The 18,504-nt window shown below is 44.9% G+C and overlaps 1 protein-coding gene across 2 annotated transcripts in view; it reads right to left on the reverse strand.

The window, feature by feature from the left end:
- Nucleotides 1-447: 447 nt before the first annotated feature.
- Rhoh (ras homolog family member H) overlaps nt 448-18,504 on the reverse strand; it is a 30,968-nt gene continuing 12,911 nt past the window's right edge. The window contains exons 2-3 of one of the 2 annotated variants that reach the window (NM_001013430.1): nt 2,003-2,124; nt 448-1,573 (exon numbers count right to left, since the gene is read on the reverse strand). In NM_001013430.1, the coding sequence (NP_001013448.1) occupies nt 797-1,372 (576 nt within the window). In that variant the 5' untranslated portion in view covers nt 1,373-1,573; nt 2,003-2,124 and the 3' untranslated portion in view covers nt 448-796. The remainder of the gene's footprint in view (nt 1,574-2,002; nt 2,125-18,504) is intronic. The other variant, XM_087583074.1, reaches the window with a different exon arrangement.

Here is an 18,504-nt window from a genome sequence, read left to right on the forward strand (position 1 = left end):
TTTGTCTTCCTTCCATCTCTGGCTTAATGAGTGACAACTGGAGTTCCCTGAGTGACCGGTGACGTCGGAAGCAAGACACATCCTTTTGTAATTACAGAGAAAACCATTGGCAGTGTTAAAATACCTTCTGGTCCTGAACTCTGTCTTTTTTTGTTTGTTTGTTTTTTCTTTTTTTCGGAGCTGGGGACTGAACCCAGGGCCTTGCGTTTGCTAGGCAAGCGCTCTACCACTGAGCTAAATCCCCAACCCGGAGCTGTGTCTTATACAAACTATGAATAATAGGGAAATGGAGATGAATTACAGCGATCGGCTTATGGTCATTGGAAAGTCTGATTGTCTAGAAAAACACAGCACACAAGTAGATAACAATGCCACAGACATACGGTTGAACCCCACATGGTCATTTCCTCCTCTAACTGTTTCCCTTCTCAAAGAAAGGACTTCCCACACAGGAAAACAAGAGCTCTATATTTGGTCATTATTTAAATAAGATGTGGGTTTAAATACAGCATACTTGGGAAATGCACTTCATTGTCTAAATTAGGATGGTCGTTTTAATCTCTCATTGAAGACGGACTTCTCACATGGCTCCCCAAGGAATCTCTCAGGTTGTGTTGGCACAGAGTTCATCTGCAGAGTACAGTTTGTGAAAGCATCAGTGGCAGACTTCCCCATAACTGAAAGATTGTTCAGATGTGCCAAGATCGGTCAAGATCGGTCCTCGTGGCTTGCCCCCTTCCCCTCTCCCATGAGTCTTTGAGGTATGTTCATGAATGTTGGGTACAGGACCTCGGGGTTAGAAGATCTTGCATTCGTTGATGGAAAACAGCTTCCTTCTATTTCGTCTCCTGGCCTGGTTGACAGCTGTTCGGACAGCACATTCAAATACCTGCTGGACTCCCCGGTTGCTAAGGGCTGAGCACTCCAGGTAGCCCTTGGCTCGCACATCCTGGGCAAGTCTCTTCCCTTCTATGGCATTGATGCAGGAAGCCCTGTGAGGTCCCATCTCTCTCTGGTCAGTCTGAGTGGCCACCACCAGCACCGGGGTACAGGGTAGGTTGCTCCTGACCTCACTAATCCATTTGTTCTTCAAGTTCAGGAACGAGCTATGGTTGGCCACCGAGTAACACATTAGTACCACATCTGCCTGCTGGTAGGACAGGGGGCGGATGCTTCTGAAGGCATCATTGCCTGCAGTGTCCCAGAGACCCAGGCTGATCTGGATGCCATCCATGAAGACGTCTACACCTGTATTCTCATACACAGTGGGTTTGTAGGCCTCGGGGAAGGTCTCAGAGGTGAAGCGCACCAACAGTGAGGTTTTTCCCACAGCACTGTCGCCGACCAGCACACACTTGATAGAGCTCAGCATCTTCCTCGTCTGAAGTTGTATCTAAGAGTCTAGGATCTCAAGGGGAAGAACCCTCAATGGGTTTCTATAACAGGTTCCATAGAGTGAGGAGACAACAACTGGGGCTTATGTTCGTAGAATCTCAGACATCGGTTACAGATGTTGCGTCTCCAGTCTGGCCAGGTGAGAAGCAGTGGGAAACCTCTGACGCGTGGCTGCCAACTGGAACAGAAAGAGAAGGGGAAACTGAGGCTCTCCTTCCTGATGACAAGAGCATCCTTGTTAACAAACTAATTAAAACGGTAGCCATTCAACCCTTGTCTAGTCCTATCCCTCCCCTTGGCAATATAAGTTGAACCCATCACCTAACACTTAGCATTCATAACTTCTCCTGGCCAAAGGCAGGAGGAGAGTTTATACTTAAAAATCAGCCCTTGAATGGAGAGTATAGCAGTACCCAGCTCTAATCCCAGGACCCAGGAGGCTGAGGTGGGAGGATCCTGAGTTAGAGGCCAGCTCAAGCTACATACCAAGAGACCACAGGGAGAAGAGGAGACGTGAGGGGAGGAGAGAAGGCCAAAAAAGAGAGCAGCCTGGTAGTAACACAAGGAATTGCTCTGATTGCCACAGGGCAAGGCCTCAGATGCCCACCTGATGTGTGAATGACACTCGTGAACAGCTGTTGACTGGCCAAGAAGCAGAAAAGAACCCAGGCAAAGGCAGCTGCGTGTTTGTGGCCTCAGGGTTCTAGTAGATCTCAGTCACTTTGGGAACTGCAAAGAAGAAAAATTAATGAGCGACAAATGCCATATATAAGTTCCTACACTTATATCCAGTCCTTGGTTTACGCAGGAATTGGCATTGAAGCAAGAGAAATCCCACTAACAACTGCGGTGGCTTCTCCCTTGAGATTCTTTACTAAGATTGGCTACAGATGGGGAAGACTCTCTGTGGAGTTTTTCACAGCTGAAAGCAGGCTCCGTTCCCCATGCTGCTGTGTGTAGACACTGACATGTTGCTTAAACTCTACTACTCGGTTTGCAAGTGTGTAAGCCTTTGAGGCATGTAAAGACGTGGAGATGTAATTATTTCTTTCTTCAACAATTTGGAACAGTCATCTGCAGAGCAGGCCCCTAGTTAAACAAAACAACTTGTTTGAAAACCATTAGATTCAACACCGGTTTTGACACAGGACCACAGGTCCTGAATTTTATGAAGGAGAAAAGAGAGCGTTGATTGTCTGTGGGTTGGAAAACGCCAAGCAAAGAGCTCAGACTTGCACACAGTGTACCATCCGATGAGTACATTCTCTCAAGGACAGCCCCACTGCAGTCAAACGAAAAGTGTTTAAAGGTTGTTAGTGTAATTGGCTTTATTCACCTCCCCTGACAGCAACTGTCAAGCTTTATCGAACACAAAGCGCACCCAAGGCAGATTCCTGTAAAGGGCAAAAGTTAAACCACCCTTCTTAATCCCAGGGATCCCTCCAAAGACTTTTTATATCCTTGTCAACCTGCAATTTCTGTTTCGTTAGACCATGATGGCCTTTGCAAATGACTTAAATAAATAACACATGGTTCTTATGAATTCTGTCTTTCTTAACACATAGGCTATGTGACCTTGGCCAAGTAACTTAACATGTCCGAATCTTGTTTTCCTCTAAAAATGAGTTGTATGGGGACCCATGGTATTCTATTTTCACACTAAAGATGTCCCAACCTTGAATGTCCCTGGCATAGTGGCTGCAATGCCACACATGTGGGATGCTCTCACTCATGATGGCCTGGACACCCTCTTGTCACCAGATCTTTGACAGAAGAGCTCCATAATATTTTAGTTAGACCTAAAGTCCTTAGACCTATAGACAGCCTAAACATGATTTTGTGACTTTGTTTACAGCCAACACAGCATTCTTTCATTTTTCCTGCTAGGATTAGTAAGAAGGTGCATGCGTCAGACTTGTGTGTTATTTCTAATGGATTTATGCCAGGGTTCCTGAGTGAATATCTGTAAAAGATGTGCCTGAGGTGGTGTGTTAAGAATGGGAGAAAAAGAAGCTCAGTGGAAGCTCACACCTTTAATCCCAGCACTCAGGAGGCAGAGGCAGCCGATTCTGAATTCAAGACCAGCCTGGTCTACAGATTGAGTTCCAGGACAGCCAGGGTTATGCAAAGAAACTCTGTTTGGGGGGGGGGGGGGGAGAAAGAGAAAGAGAAAAAGAAAGGAAGAAAGAAAACAGGAAAGGAAAAGAAAAAGAAAAGAGAAAATGGAAAAAGGAATGGGAGGAAAAGGCAGATAGCATTGGAATGGAGTCCAAGGCACCTAATTTGCAGTCTCTATGGTCACATTCAATGTTTCTTAACCTCATGATACCTCGGTTTCTTCCCAGTAAAAACCAATGTCACAATACCTGTCTCACATGGTTGTTGAGAGAACCCTGTGGGCTTAACCCCTGGCCTAACACATCATGTGAACAAACTACGGTTTCTAAACAAAGCACTCATGATCCTCGGCCCTGACAGTCCTTACTAAACATAAGGACAAGCCATTATTCATTTACACGGGGAACTTCAAACATTGCCACGGAGATTTCACAGAAATGAGATTTTAAAAAAAACCCAAAAAACCAAAAAAACAGGACTTAAATTTTTCTTATAGTATAAAAATAAAATAGGACAGGAAGGAAGAAATGCTGAGATGTGTCCCCCCTAGAGATAAAAAAGAAATGCCGGGGTTGGGGATTTAGCTCAGTGGTAGAGCGCTTACCTAGCAAGCGCAAGGCCCTGGGTTCGGTCCCCAGCTCCGAAAAATAGAAAAAAAAAAAATGCCAGTCCCGAGAAAATGGCTCTATTGCTGAGTGCAGTGGCCTTCCCACTGTCACTGAATGACACACCAGGGAGTTCTCAGGGCTTCCATTCCCCAAGCTGTAAACAGTGAGACATGACAAGCTTTTCTGGTGGCCCCACTAAGACTGAAGCCAGAGGAAAACCTTTATTGCCTGACCTGGTAGCACAGGAAGCAATCCCTGCACTATTCTGTGAGGTGAAGGGACAGGCCAGACCTTCAGGAGGCGGCCATTATATGGAGCTGGGGGAGGGGCAGAGAACACAGCAGTCCACACACACACACACACACACACACACACACACACACACACACACACACGCTACAGCCTCTCCCTATTGGGCATGGTCTTCAGTCTTCAGCGTGTGTCACATGCACCCTCAGGAGAGCCACTGAGGCTCACACAGCATGTAGGCTGATGGATTTCAGTGAACTTTCTCCTAGAGAAGGACATTATCCCTTCTATGGTTTGTGGGTGAAAAACAAAAGTGAGTTTTGAGCAGTGTGTCATGTGGCTAACCGGCCGGGTGTCCTCTGTCGGGCTCTCGATGGGATGAGTCACTTCAAGTGTCCACTGACAGTGTTTTAAGGAGCACCCTCAGTGTTAGGCAGTTAAGCTGCCTCTCAGGGCCTCCAGTCCCATAGCTCCGTTTCCCTCTGCTCTCCTCTGTGGAAAGGGGCACCTTCTCAGTCCTCCACCGCACAGACACTTAGTCACAAGAAAGAGCTCCAGGTGACAAAGCCAAGTGCTGGTCCTTGGGTCTGCTCTGACGAAGGAACGAGGAGAGGCAGAGAGGGGACTTAGGGCATGAGGTATCTTCGTCCCATTCCTCTGAGGACTAACATTTACCACACAAATCTCACCTGGCACAGACACTGTTTCTCACTAGGACCCTTCCATAGACAAACTCAGTGATTCTCCGGTGGCCGAAACCTGCCCCTCCCTCACTCAAAGTCCTACCCTTTTCCTTGACCCCCTCCCTGCATCTCCCACTGCCACTCACTCCTACACGCTATCTCAGTCACCCTGCTTTCCCCCATAATTCCCTCTGTCGGCACACAGCTCAAACGGTTAGCCCCATTCATACAATGGAACCAGATCCCTTCCTCACAGGGAGCTCGTGAGGACCAGCTTTAGATGAAAACATGGCAGCCAGATCCTGCTGCACTTACAATACTCCGACATAGAGACCTCTTCCTGTCTGCCCTGGAAAGCAAAGCCCCTTCAGAACGCATCACGATTAAAACAAATGTCGAGTCGTGACTATGAAGGGTTTGGAGTACCTGGTGGAGATAATTTTTCACAAACACTGACCCTCTGGGTCCAGCAGCTTGTCCTTCTAATCCTGGTACTGTGAGAGTTGCTGTGAGTTTCAGGCTAGCATGAACTATAGAGGAAAATCCCCCCACCATGCCCACCCCCAACATCCCAAAATGATGAGACCACAACAGTTCAGCAGTTCAGGCCTCTCTACCAACATGGACATAGGAGGCTCCACAGGACCCTAACCTTTTTTTTTTCTTTTTTTCGGAGCTGGGGACCGAACCCAGGGCCTTGCGCTTGCTAGGCAAGCGCTCTACCACTGAGCTAAACCCCCAAGCCCAGGACCCTAACCTTTATGGCTTATCTATTGGCTGTTGTCTGCCTCTGAGAGGACAGAGTTGCTTCGTCAGTTGTGTGCCCACTGCTAAGCCTGCAGCTTCAGTAGACAGCTCCAGATTCATGGTCACACAGAATCCTGGTAAAACTCAGTGACACACAACACAACAAATAGGCGGGAACAGGAGAGTGATGTGTGAGGAGCTGGGGTAGACAGAGGTGGCAGAGACTTGGCAGGGTGTGCGTGGACAGGATGCACCTTGTGCATGGGAAAAATGACGAAAAATGTAAATAATGTCTTTATCTTGCTTTATTTCTTCTCTTTTATTTCCTGTTTTTGTTGTTGTTTGGTTGCTTTTTGGCTTTTTTGAAACATGTATCCCTGGCTGTCCTGGAACTCCCTCTGTAGACCAGGCTGGCCTCGAACTCAGAGATGCACCTGACTCTGCCTCTCAAGTTATGGGGCCAAAGGCATGGGCCACCACTGCCCAGCAAAGTCTCTACCTTAAATTACACTTTATAGTGTTTAATGTCACTAATTCTCCATCCTACTTGAACGGTCCACCCCACCATGCTCCCAATAGCTACAGTCAGGAAATTCCCTTTCACAATCGAAAGGACCATACAGTTGTCAGTTCATTTTCTAGACACAGATTGCCTCTGTTACAAACAGATCCTGCTCAGGACTTCCCTTGACAAGATACCCGTTGCAACTGTTAATGTATTCTCCGGAACCAAGGTTCTAAGCAAGCTTTACATTCCTAAGCCCAAGGTGTAGTTAACCTCATCAGAGCTTCATTGAAAAGAGCATCACCTTCCAAACCCAAGGCTTCCCACATGTCTGCATCCGAAGCCTCCAAGTCTCTGAGTTATGAGTTCTTGTACCATCGCCAGACCAAGCCAGGCCCAGGAAGAGGTGGGCACTTAAGTCTGGTCCCCACCGATGAGCTGGAGAAATTACAGGGGTGAAGTTATCCTTTACCCAATATGGGGGAAGACACACGGCAGCAAGGACCTTTGCAGGAACTTTGACATTCAATGTCTAACTGGGAACGTACTCTTTTCTGTGCTGTTTGAAATAAGAGGCTTTAGCTAGGAATTGAGAACTGCTGGGCAAACAGTGTAAAAGCTGGGCATCAGTGGCACACACCTTTAGTGCCCACACTGAGGGAACAGTGGCAGGCAGATCTCTGAATTCAAGGTCAGCCTGGTCTACAGAATGAATTCCATCCAGGATAGCCAATGCTACATACAAAGAAACCCTGTCTCAAAAAACAAAAACAAAAACAAGAACAAAAAAATAATAAATCCTAAAAAATAAAAAACAGTGTAGAAGATGTTAAAATGAAATGTCAAAAGTACACTTCAAGATAGTAATGATTCCAAAGGTGTGAAAGGAAAGGAAATTAATGAGCAATGAATATTAAATGTAATCTCCTCATTTGCTGGGTAACTCGGTTATTTATGCTGCACTGTGTAGCTCCCCCCATGTTCGAAGTGCCAAGGTGGGATGTTCCTGGGTCCTGCGGTTGTAGGCGAGTCTCCTTCCCTTCATTTTAGGCAGCTTTACTTGTGCAATTTACGTGTGTGTGTGTGTGTGTGTGTGTGTGTGTGTGTGTGTGTAGCGCTGAGGATCAAACCCCAGGGTCTCGCCCTTGTGAGGCAAACATCTACCGCTGAGCTACCTCCCCAATCACCAACCTGTGCCCTTCTAAAAAGTGTTTTGTAGATGTCATTGTTTCTTCAGTTTGGGCGTTGAAAGGCTGAGCTGAACCCTTGAAAGAAACAAAGTTTCTGGGCTGAGGATACAGCATGGTAGCAGGTCCCTCACCTAGCATGTGTGTCTCTAGATTTAATCTCCCCACAAACCCCCAAAAATGAATTTATGAGAGGTATACCCATGTCTTTGCTTTTAAAACAATCTAGCTTTAGACAGCTAGATTTGCTTAAGTCTCCTGGAAGCAAATTGCTCTAATTTTTGGTTCCTTTTTTAACTATCAGTCTTACTTTCTCCTTTTGGAGGAAGGCACAGGAAGGTGAGCAACCGTCTCCAGTCATAGAGTATCACCAATGCCGTCCACCAAGCCTCCCTCGTCCTTCCTGCTTACAGAGTTCTGTTTGTTTGCTTGGTTTTTTAGATATTCAAAGGGACTGGGATCCACCTGTGTATTAAGTGGCATTAAGGGACCATTGCTAGCTTTGTCAGGTGACAATCTTGGTATTTTCATCTTACAAGGGTAGGGCATGGCCAAGGTGAAAATACAAAATCAGAAAAGCTGCTAAGTTTGAGGCTGTACTCAGCTCCTTACATGTATTGACCTGTGGGGAAGCAGAGTTTATGGAGGTCAGAGGAAAACGTGCCCGAGTTGAGTCTCTCCTTCCAGCTTGTGGGTTCTAGCGACCGAACTCAGGTCATCCGGCTGAGCAGCAAGCGCTTTACCCCAGCCGAGCCATCAGGATGGCCCTGAATCTGAAACTTTGTATCAACTTAATCTTAGGTTGAAGATTTCACACCAGGGCAATTTGTTTCCTGCACAAATTTTATTTAAAAGACTGTCTATTATTAATTTCTGTTATGAATATGGATTATATGCGAAATAATAATGTGAATGACTTTCATATTTAAAGTTGGGCCCTATTATCAATATCTATCGTCATACATATGCAAATATTCCAATCTAAACTATTTGATATTTAAAATATTTTTGTCCCAAGCAATTTAGACAAGGGATGCTCAGTTCAGACGCACACACATGTTCATGCATGCGCAGGCACATGTACATATCCTTATCTAACAGAAATGCATTTGCAGGGAAAATAAACACAAAAGCTTCTATCTCTCTAGAACAGTGACAACAACTGAGGAAAGGGGAGGAAATAAGTTTGGGAAATGGGCTGTAGAGATGGCTCAGTGCTTAAGAACTCTGTTGACTCTTCCAGAGGACCCAGGTTCAATTCTCAGCACCCACATGGCAGTTCACAACTGTCTCCAGCTCCAGAGGAATGGACCCTCAGCACGGACATTGACACATACATATAGGCCAAACATCACTACACATAATATAAATAAAAATCTTTAAACGGAAAAGCTTTTGAAGTTGAGTGCTGGTTATATGGAAGAATATTAAATTGCCTTTCTGTTTTTGTGCTTGGTTCAAATGTTTCAAATTAAACGTTTTTTTAAACAGGACTAGTGAGGTGGCTTAGTGGGTAAAAACATCTGTCGCCAAGACTGACAACCTGCGTTTGATTCCTGGAATCCACATGTCCAAAGGAAGTGAGAACCAACTCCTATAAGATGTCCTCCTATAAGATGTATACACACACCCTAGCATGTGCAGTGACTTCCTGTTCCCAACAAATAAATTTTAAAATTGTTGTATATTAAATAAAAAATAATAAAGTTGTAAGATTTTAAACAGTTGAGTCTTTAATTATAAGACTCACAAATAAGGGTTGGGGATTTAGCTCAGTGGTAGAGCGCTTGCCTAGGAAGCGCAAGGCCCTGGGTTCGATCCCCAGCCCCGAAAAAAGAAGCAAAAAAAAAAAAAAAAAAAAAAGACTCACAAATAATAATAAAGTGCCTTAAACCCACAATCCTCCTGTCTCAGCTTCCCGAGTACTATAATTACAGGCCTGTGTAACACTGCCAAGCTCCTGTAATGACTTCTTAAAGTGTTTAAGGAATGTTGTTGGGACATCAGGTGACAAGTGACTGAGACAGATGTGCAGGAGCTCAGAGCATGTGGCCTCCAGGTGGAAGCCACTGCCTGGGTAAAGATCCTGAAGAAAAACCTTGTGATTTAAGTCCAATCTGCTTTTCATCTCAGTGAAGTGTGTGAGCCGACAGCATCCCGGCTCCTTTTAATATTTCTAAGTCTTTAGCTTTTCCCAACCAAACAAGATGGCCATCGTTTCTTAAAGACTTTTAAAAGTTCTTCACAGACATGAGAGGCCATTAACTCTTTTCTTGATTAAATGTATTGTTAATATTTGTTTCACATATATGGTGTGCCCATGTTTTAGGAAATTCCCCTGATTACTGGTACTCCCTCATACTGAACAACCCCCAGTCTGCAGGGTAACAAGTCCCCCACTACGGAAAGAAACTCAGTGTGCTGAAAGGACCAAAAGGTCATCGGCGTCAACCCACTCATTTCCCCCACAAGGAAGCCAAGAGTTACAGAAAGCAGTTCAGCTGCCAGCGACCCACTTCCACGCCCAGAATGGAACCTGCTGAATCAGCACATTTTCCATCCGCCGGGCGTGTTTCAAATGCACTCCGTCTTTTCTCTTATACTTAAGCACGAAGCTCATAAAGCTAGCTAGCACCTCCAAATTATTCATCCTAAATTAATCTACACCCCCAACCCCCGCATCTCTCCAGGGGAAAGATTCCACTACACAAAGTGACCTTTTTTTAGCTCAAAAAGTAGCTCCCAATTCTAACATAAAATTATTTCTCCAGACAGCTATTCCCGTTCTCGTTGACGTGCTTTTCAGATGGATCATTTCTCTTTCAGGTAATGGTTACCCTAAGTCCTTTAGAATTAGGATAACTCCTTAACTCTTGCGGGCCTTTCAGCCCTGAGAAGAGAGTAGCAATTTTGGTTAGTGAGAAAGTCTAACATCACTGCTCTGTGAAGGACCCAGGTGCAGAGGCTGAGGGCCCGGTTAGATCCTCATCCCCCTTGCTGATTAATAACACAACCTTAGGTGAGTCACAGAACTGGAGGCACAAAGCATGGATGATAATGTGTAGCCTCCATGACTTCTGAGTCATCCGAGAGGATGCTATCCCCCACACCAAACTGAATGCTCAACCTTTGGCAAGGCATTATAAACATCAGCATTTGCTAGTGCTTTACAAAGATTGCCTCGTTTGATGGCAACTGTACTCTGCTGTCAGCTTCACTGTCCCCTCAGTTGACACAGGGGACAATAAATAAGATGAAGAGAAGGAATGGGCCTCACACAAGATGACAGGCTAGTGAAGTAGGCTGCTGGGATCTGCACACTGCCAGTTAGCTGAGGCCCAACATCTGTCTCTCTGACCACGCTGGTTCTTGTGCTCCCTTGGGTCAGGCCTGCCCACCCCTGTAACCTTAATGGAACTAAGATACAAAATAACAACAGCTGTGTGGAATGACAGTCGTCAGTGTAGGAGTGGTTTCTTCCTTATTCCAGGGCTGATCTTTAATACCAAACTCCAAACATTTATTTTCTTTTGTTTCTTTCTCTCTTGTTTTTTTGTTGTTGTTGGCAGGGGTTGGGGCTCAGTAATATAACCTCTGCCTACCATAAGGCCCTGGGTTCAGTCCCCAGTAGAGAAAAACAACAAAAACAAAAGATGTGTTGTTCTTGATAAATGTCACTGGACAAAACTTAGTGGACATGTATTTGGCAGGGCTGAACACTTACACCTCCCTCCTCTATATGACAAAACTATTCCTAGGAACAATCATGTTCTTGGTTCAATCTTTAGCTTTAGAGTAAATCATACATTCCAATTCCAAAATCATATTTAAACTCAGTTAAATAAGTTATACATCACTAAGACTTACCCTTCTCTGTTGGAGAACTTGTTACTGAGTTAGCAGCCCCCCATGACCAGATGGCTTTCTGAGCTCTGCATAAAATGGGGGACTCCCTCTCTCAAAGGGGCTTCCCTGTCTCTACTGTCTTTGTATGCAGAGTCCCTGAACACAGGGGGCTGGTCTTGTCTGTCCTTGGCTGAAAGTGGCCTTGTACAAGGCTCTCTGCAAGGCTGTATAGCTCAGCGTACACAGCCTGCTCTGCTTTCCCACCTGCGTGATAATTCGGTGCTGTGTCATCACCAATTAGCCCTCCCCACTCAACGGATGCTAAGACCTATCGGCCCTTTCCACCCAGACCCCCAGAAAAGCCTTTATAAACACTATTTCTGAAACAATGAAATAGACTCCTTTTGTTGCCATCGTCTAGGGAGCTCATTCCACCACACTCAGCCATCCAAACCCTGTTCCCTGCCTCTGCTCCCTTTGTCCTCTCAGGCTGGTGGCCCGCAGCATCCGAGGAGAAAGGGGGGGCACACTTACCAGTCAAAATTAGTTAAGATACAAAATTTCAAGAGGTCACCTGGAAGAAGGGGATTCAGGTAACTCTAGATCCGCCTCGTGGTCACTACAGCTACGCTGCTCTCATCATAGAACTCTGAATCTGCACACTATAAAGAACTTACTCAGACAGGCATGGTGGCACCCATCCGTTATACGGACACCTGAGAGTCTGAGGCAGGTGGATTGACATGAGTTTGGGACCTGCCTGGTCTAGTACTTGTGAACTGAGCTATATAGCAAGAGCTTACCTCAGTAAAAAGGAAGGAAAAGAAAGAAAGGAAGGGAGGAAGGGAGGAGGGGAGGGAAGGAGGAAGGGCGGGAGAGAGGAAGGAAGGAAGGTGTAAGGGGAGAAAAGTCAAAAGGTAAGGGGGAAATGAGAAGAGAGGAGCAAGAAGGAACTCAGTCTGACTTTATTACTGGCAGAGCACAGTGATCAGCCAAGTGGACTCTTTACAGATCATAGACTCCCCCTCCCCCCATTACCTTGTTCACCCCACTCTTTCTCTTCCTGCCAGGATCTACCAAAAGTTTAAATGCAGACACCTTCTAACCAGCCGCTTCTATCTCTGAACACATTGTGCTGGGAAACTTACCCACATAGTGGAGGCAAGTGAGGATTTCCATTGCCGCAGCACTTGTGACAGCAACAAAGTAAATAAGTTAAACTGAACGGTCCCTGAAGAGGAGGTAATTAGACTAACAATGCCACATCCACACAGTGGATTGTCACAGGGGTGTGGGCACACACACACACACACACACACACACACAGTCAAATTAACCTGCATGCATTGCCCAGCAGTATACACTACACACACACACACACACACACACACACACACACACACACAGTCAAATTACCCTCTGTGTATTGCCCAGCAGTATACACTATACATACAGACACACAAGCACACACACACACACACACAAACACACAGTCAAATTACCCTCTGTGTATTGCCCAGCAGTATACACTATATGTACAGACACACACACACACACACACACACACACACACACACACACAGTCAAATTAACCTGTGTGCATTGCCCAGCAGGATACACTATACACACAGAAGCAAGTTCTTCCTCCTTCCCATCCATATAGACACTAAATGTGCAGACACAGCCCAGTGGCCCTAGTGAGACCCAACTTCCCTTGTCCAAAAGAACACTGGTCCAAGCAGAGCAACAGGCACATGCAGGTAAAAGCCTTGCTCCCATCCATAAGTGGCCACTCCAGCTTGCTGGACGTTCTTACCTCACCTTACACTTGCCCCTCTGGAGAGCAGACCCGACAGGTGCATGGCTGCTATGCCTGCTCCTTAAACCCTCTAGGTACGAGAAGGGTCATGTGAGAACAAGATCCTGACGTTATCTTGGAGTTTTAAATCCCGCTTTGAAGTACAGATGTAAGCCCTTTTTATATAGATTACATCACGTATAGTCCACAGCCGTGCAATTAAATGTCTCCTGAGATGCTCAGCTGAGAGGTTAGGAAACTGAGACACAAAGTTGTAGCACCCGAAAAGTCACTGGGGCACCTCTGTGTAGGGCAATTCTTTTCTTCTTTTAATGGCTTGATATACTGCCTATACATATATAATGCTAGAATTCACATAATGCTATAAATGCATATAAAGTTAATAGCATTAACTTTAAGATTCACAGAAGTCTAAAAAATATGACAATCTACCTTTAATTGGCTTTCACCTAAACTTGGTCTTATGGAGACAGAAGGTAATGAAGAAAATGTTAATGTGGTTTTAGACTGAGCCTCGAGGCTTAAAAACATATTGTTGTTGTTATTACTACTACTACTACTACTACTACTACTACTACTACTACTACTATTATTATTATTATTATTATTATTATTATTATTATTATTAAACTTGGGGGATAATGCCTTTAGTTTTTTCTTTAAAGAAGTGATTTCACAGCAGAGTTAACATAAAGTCCACAGGAAGGCAGTGTGTTGTGGTCACATGAAGACCAGACCCCAAAAGCTGGAACCTTGGAGAATAACATCCTAAACCACAAAGATGAAATGCAGGATTCTGCACATAAAATGGCCTTGCCTTCAGCTTCCTCCCAAATGAAAATTAGAATGGGCACAAACGTAGGCTCTTTCAGACGTGAATGGAAAATACTAAGGGAACTCTTAGAATCTCTGCTGAGGGTACCATTGGAACTAGATCCTAGAATAGAAAGGACACGAGGAGAGTGGACCATGACCGAACAGAGGAGGTGGCCCTAAGCCCAGGTGTGCACATGGGAAGGCCAGCGTAGGCAGGTGGACATTGTAGGCTCCTGTGTCTGAAGCACAGGCTGGGTGTGACAGGAGCAGATCTGTGGCCTGCTTTTTGCATTGCGGGTGCCTTCTCTCTGTCTTCCAGTCTCTTCTGGTCTGTCTCTACAGCATCCCCAGACCTTCCCACTCTTCCCCACGTAGGTATCCTTGACTATGCTGTCCTTCTCTTCTGCTGGGATTAAAGACACTCACAACCCTGGCCAGCTGGACAGCCACTCTCAAGAAAGCATGGCACAGGAGACTTGAGCCAGGATGGGCTGGGCTAGAATAATGGCCCAGGGGACACGGCCATCTCCCGTCCTCCTCACCACTGCCTCATCTGCTGGCCAGTGAGCAGCTCTCGCATAACCTACCCCAATTTAAAACAAAAGACAGCCTGGTGTCCAGTTACTGAAAACCTTAGGTTTTGCTCCAGAATATTCCTCCAAAGGGGGAAAAATAATAAAAAATATTGTTTTAAGGCTTTTTTTTTTATCAAAAGCAATCTCTTTGTAGGTATGAAAAGAGACTGTTGGGCCATGAGGAAAAGAGAATTCAGTAAGGCAGGTGACATTTGTAAGCTAGAAGAAATAGAAATGACAGAATTAGCAGCCCCTATGGACTCTCCAGGCAAGGACGACAGGCGTTAACTTGATACCCACTCAGAGACATGGACAGAGCCTAACAGAGCGCCAAAGGACCGGTCAATCAAAAGTAAATGCACCTCCTCCTCTACCCACAAGGCACTGGGGCAGAGGGAGCCTGACTCCAGAGCAGAGTGGGAGGGAAGGTGCGTGAGAAACACGGCACCCATGTGGGTATCTCATTGACATTTTCAAGCTCTCTCTAAAGAAGCATGAATTTTTATCCTGGCAAATAACTTCTCAAAGGCAATATGGAACACACAAAAATCACTTAAAAATCGTATTAGTGTATATATTGCCACTGAAAGCAGAAGTGAGAAAAGTTGAAGAGTGGTTCCTTTGGTGTTCAAATTAGTGATGTCCTGTTCTCCCATTTCTGTCACTCCTGCTATATAATGAGAACCTTCCTGAACATACATGCTTCAGTTTGAAAGAAAGTGGGAAGCCTTACCCAACCTCAGGTATTTTATTATAGTACCAGACAACCTATAGGCTATACCAAAAACGCCACCACACCCATTCACCCCATATGCAATAAGGATATTAAAGAATTTGCACCATTGCAATATTGCTACACTGGGGAACCAAGCGAGTTTCCCCATATTCTGTGTTTTGTGCACTTGGGCTTTTAACACAAAGGGACTAGAGGAGAGAATATCCCAACAGAGAAGCACAGGGCTGCCGTGCTAAGAACAATCACTGCTCTTAGGAACCACATGGAATTCTACCACCTCTGATTGGTTTACCTCTTACAGTAAACTATGGAACACGTTGCTCCGGGGCCCCCAAACATACCTCACCATGGGCTTATTTATTTCCGACGTTGTTATTGTTGTTAGAGTAAACCTGAAAACCTTTCAATGGGGTCTTTGTTTCATTTCTAACCTGGAGTTAGGTGAAGGTGTGTGCATATGCGTGTGTGTATGCGTGTGTGTTGTGTTCAGGAACTAGAACAGTGAGATCCACACATGACATTTCTCAGAGACAAGGTCCAAAGTGTCTCTGCTCTCTGGGGCTCAGCTCTAGCGTGCAGTCCATTCCCCGCCTCTGTACCCCACAGTGCAGATGACTTAGAGGCTTCCTCTCTCCATCACATGAAATGTTATCATTCTTCTTCTTTTACGTGTCTTCTCCTGGATGAATTCCAGGGTCTTTTTGGCTGGCTTATCACTGCTATTTTGTGCACAGACCAGAACATTCTGGGCCTCTCATTTTTAAGGGCTACAGATCAGAATCTAGCCAGATACCCTAAAGAGAAGGAGAAAGAGAGGTCGCATCAAGTATCCAGGAGGGGACCACCTTACGAGACGGTGTCTGCCTGCCCAGGGTGACATCAGGTACCATACAAACACCCTCCACAGCAAATATGGCCCTGCATTAATGGGGTGGCTCTCCACTTACATTTGTTGAAATGGAAATACCCTTAGAAGGTCAAGTCTTTTTCATGGTCCCATGCTCTCCTCAAAGCCAATCTCACTGGAAGGAAAAAGTACCCAAGTGAACCATGCAAACAAATCCACTTGTATAGCAGAATGTGTGCAGCACCAGGAAACAGCTTCCTGGGTGTTGGTGCCATTTCTGGGCACTCCCCTTTGAGTACCCTACAGCAAACCAGTCACCCTTGACCTTCAAAATGTTTCCAAAAGGTCAAGGGCTAGGGGCACTAACTGGACATACTTTGGAAACTGGTGGAACTGGATGGGTATGTATGATTTTTCCCCAGCATTCTAATACTTTATTCTATTTATAAGTATAACTCTTAAATTAAGACATATTTTTATATTTTAAATGTTTAAAGGACTCGAAACTTTATTAGCCTGGAAGGTTTTTTTGTTTCCTTCTTTGTTTTGCTTTGTTTTGCTTTGTTTTGGTTTGGTTTTGGTTTGTTTGTTTGTTTGGTTGTTTGGTTGTGTGGGTGGTTGTTTGTTTGGTATGGTTTGGTTTTGGTTTGGTTTGGTTTTTTGAGACCATTTCTCTGTGTGGCCCTGACTGTCCTGGCCCTCACTCTGTCCTGGCCTCGAACTCTGAGATCTGCCTGCCTCTGGTTCTCAAGTGCTGGATTTAAAGGCATGCACCACCATATCTGGATTAGCCTAGAAGTTTTAAAAATAAAAAATCAAATGAAGTATGTTGTACGAATAAAAAGTTTTACATAGTAATACAGTAATGAATTTTTAATTACATTTATTTATTTATCTTGAGGTCAATTCCCTCCTCTCACTATGTGGCTCCCGGAGATTAAACTCAGATCATCAGACTTGGTGGCAGATGCCTTGTTACCCGCTGAGCCATCTTGCCAGCCCCATACTTTGTATTGATTTTGCAGTTTAGCGTACACAGGGAAGAGCGTCATCGTGGCGTCTTCAGATATCTGTGTGCCGTTACCCTTCACTCTCTTCCACTCCAGCCTCATTTTACTCGCTGCTTTTCTTTGGCTGTATTAACAGTTTTGGAATAATACAACTTAAAAAAGGATGACGACAACAATATCTTCACTATTCCAGAGTCCTTTTCCACCTTTTAAAGGCACACTCTCAAGGCCAACAGAAACGGCATGCTGACAGCATAATTAACATCTGATACTCCCTGCGTGTTTATTTTTCTATTATTTTCTCCAAAACACTTTTCAAGTGATGGTCATGGGATATACTAGAAATAATAATTATTAGTTCTTTGTCTGAAGTTCAGATTTTTAACTGGTATCACATATTTTATTTGCAAGCTATACCAGCCCTAGTTAAGTTAGAAAGGGGGAGCCTAATCAAAAGCCAAGACAACCAGCTTAAGCTGGGTTACTGGTGCAATTTCAAGGCCTGCCTTCTTACAGAGAACAAATGGATTAAATTTTGCTTGGTCACCAGGAGCAGGTTAGCATCTCTGGACGTAGTTTTATCATCCTGTGAAACAAGAGGATTTCATTCCAGGTCAAAATGCCAGAAGGACCTTGGAGATGTGTGTGTGTGTGTGTGTGCGCGTGTGTGCGTGTGTGCGCGTGTGTATATGTGTGTGTGTATGTGTGTATGTGTGTGTATGTGTGTGTATGTGTGTGTATGTGTGTGTGTATGTGTGTGTGTATATGTGTGTATGTGTGTGTATGTGTGTGTATGTGTGTGTATGTGTGTATGTGTGTGTGTATGTGTGTGTGTATATGTGTGTATGTGTGTGTATGTGTGTGTATATGTGTGTGTGTATATATATGTGTGTGTGTGTGTGTGTGTGTGTGTGTGTGTGTGTGTGTGTGTGTGGTCTGTTTCAGTCCCCAGAAACGCAGCTATGCCCTGCGTGTCCATCTGTTATGGCCTGCATATCCAATGATGGCTCCACAAGATTACTGCCTCTGTGATGTCATAGCTGCCCCCACTCCTACCCAGTGCTGAAGATGGAACCTGGATAATTGAACAAGCTAGGTCGGCATTCTGCCACAGAGCTTTGCCCTCCGCCCTATTTTATTTTACATTTGAGCCAGGGATTCAAACTAAGTTGTGCAGGCAGGCTTTGAACTCACTCTAGCCCAGACAGGTCTTGACTTACAATTCTCCCACCTCAGTCTCTTGCAATTACAAGCTATGTCACCATGTCTGGTTTAGTAGCTGACTTGATTTATGTCAGTATACTTTATGGAGTCTACACAGTGACTAAATTTAAAAAAAAAACAGTTTTCTAGAACCTACCTA

Source organism: Rattus norvegicus, chromosome 14 (genome assembly GCF_021556685.1).
Source record: "Rattus norvegicus strain SHRSP/BbbUtx chromosome 14, alternate assembly SHRSP_T2T, whole genome shotgun sequence".
NCBI classification, from domain to species: Eukaryota; Metazoa; Chordata; class Mammalia; order Rodentia; family Muridae; genus Rattus; species Rattus norvegicus.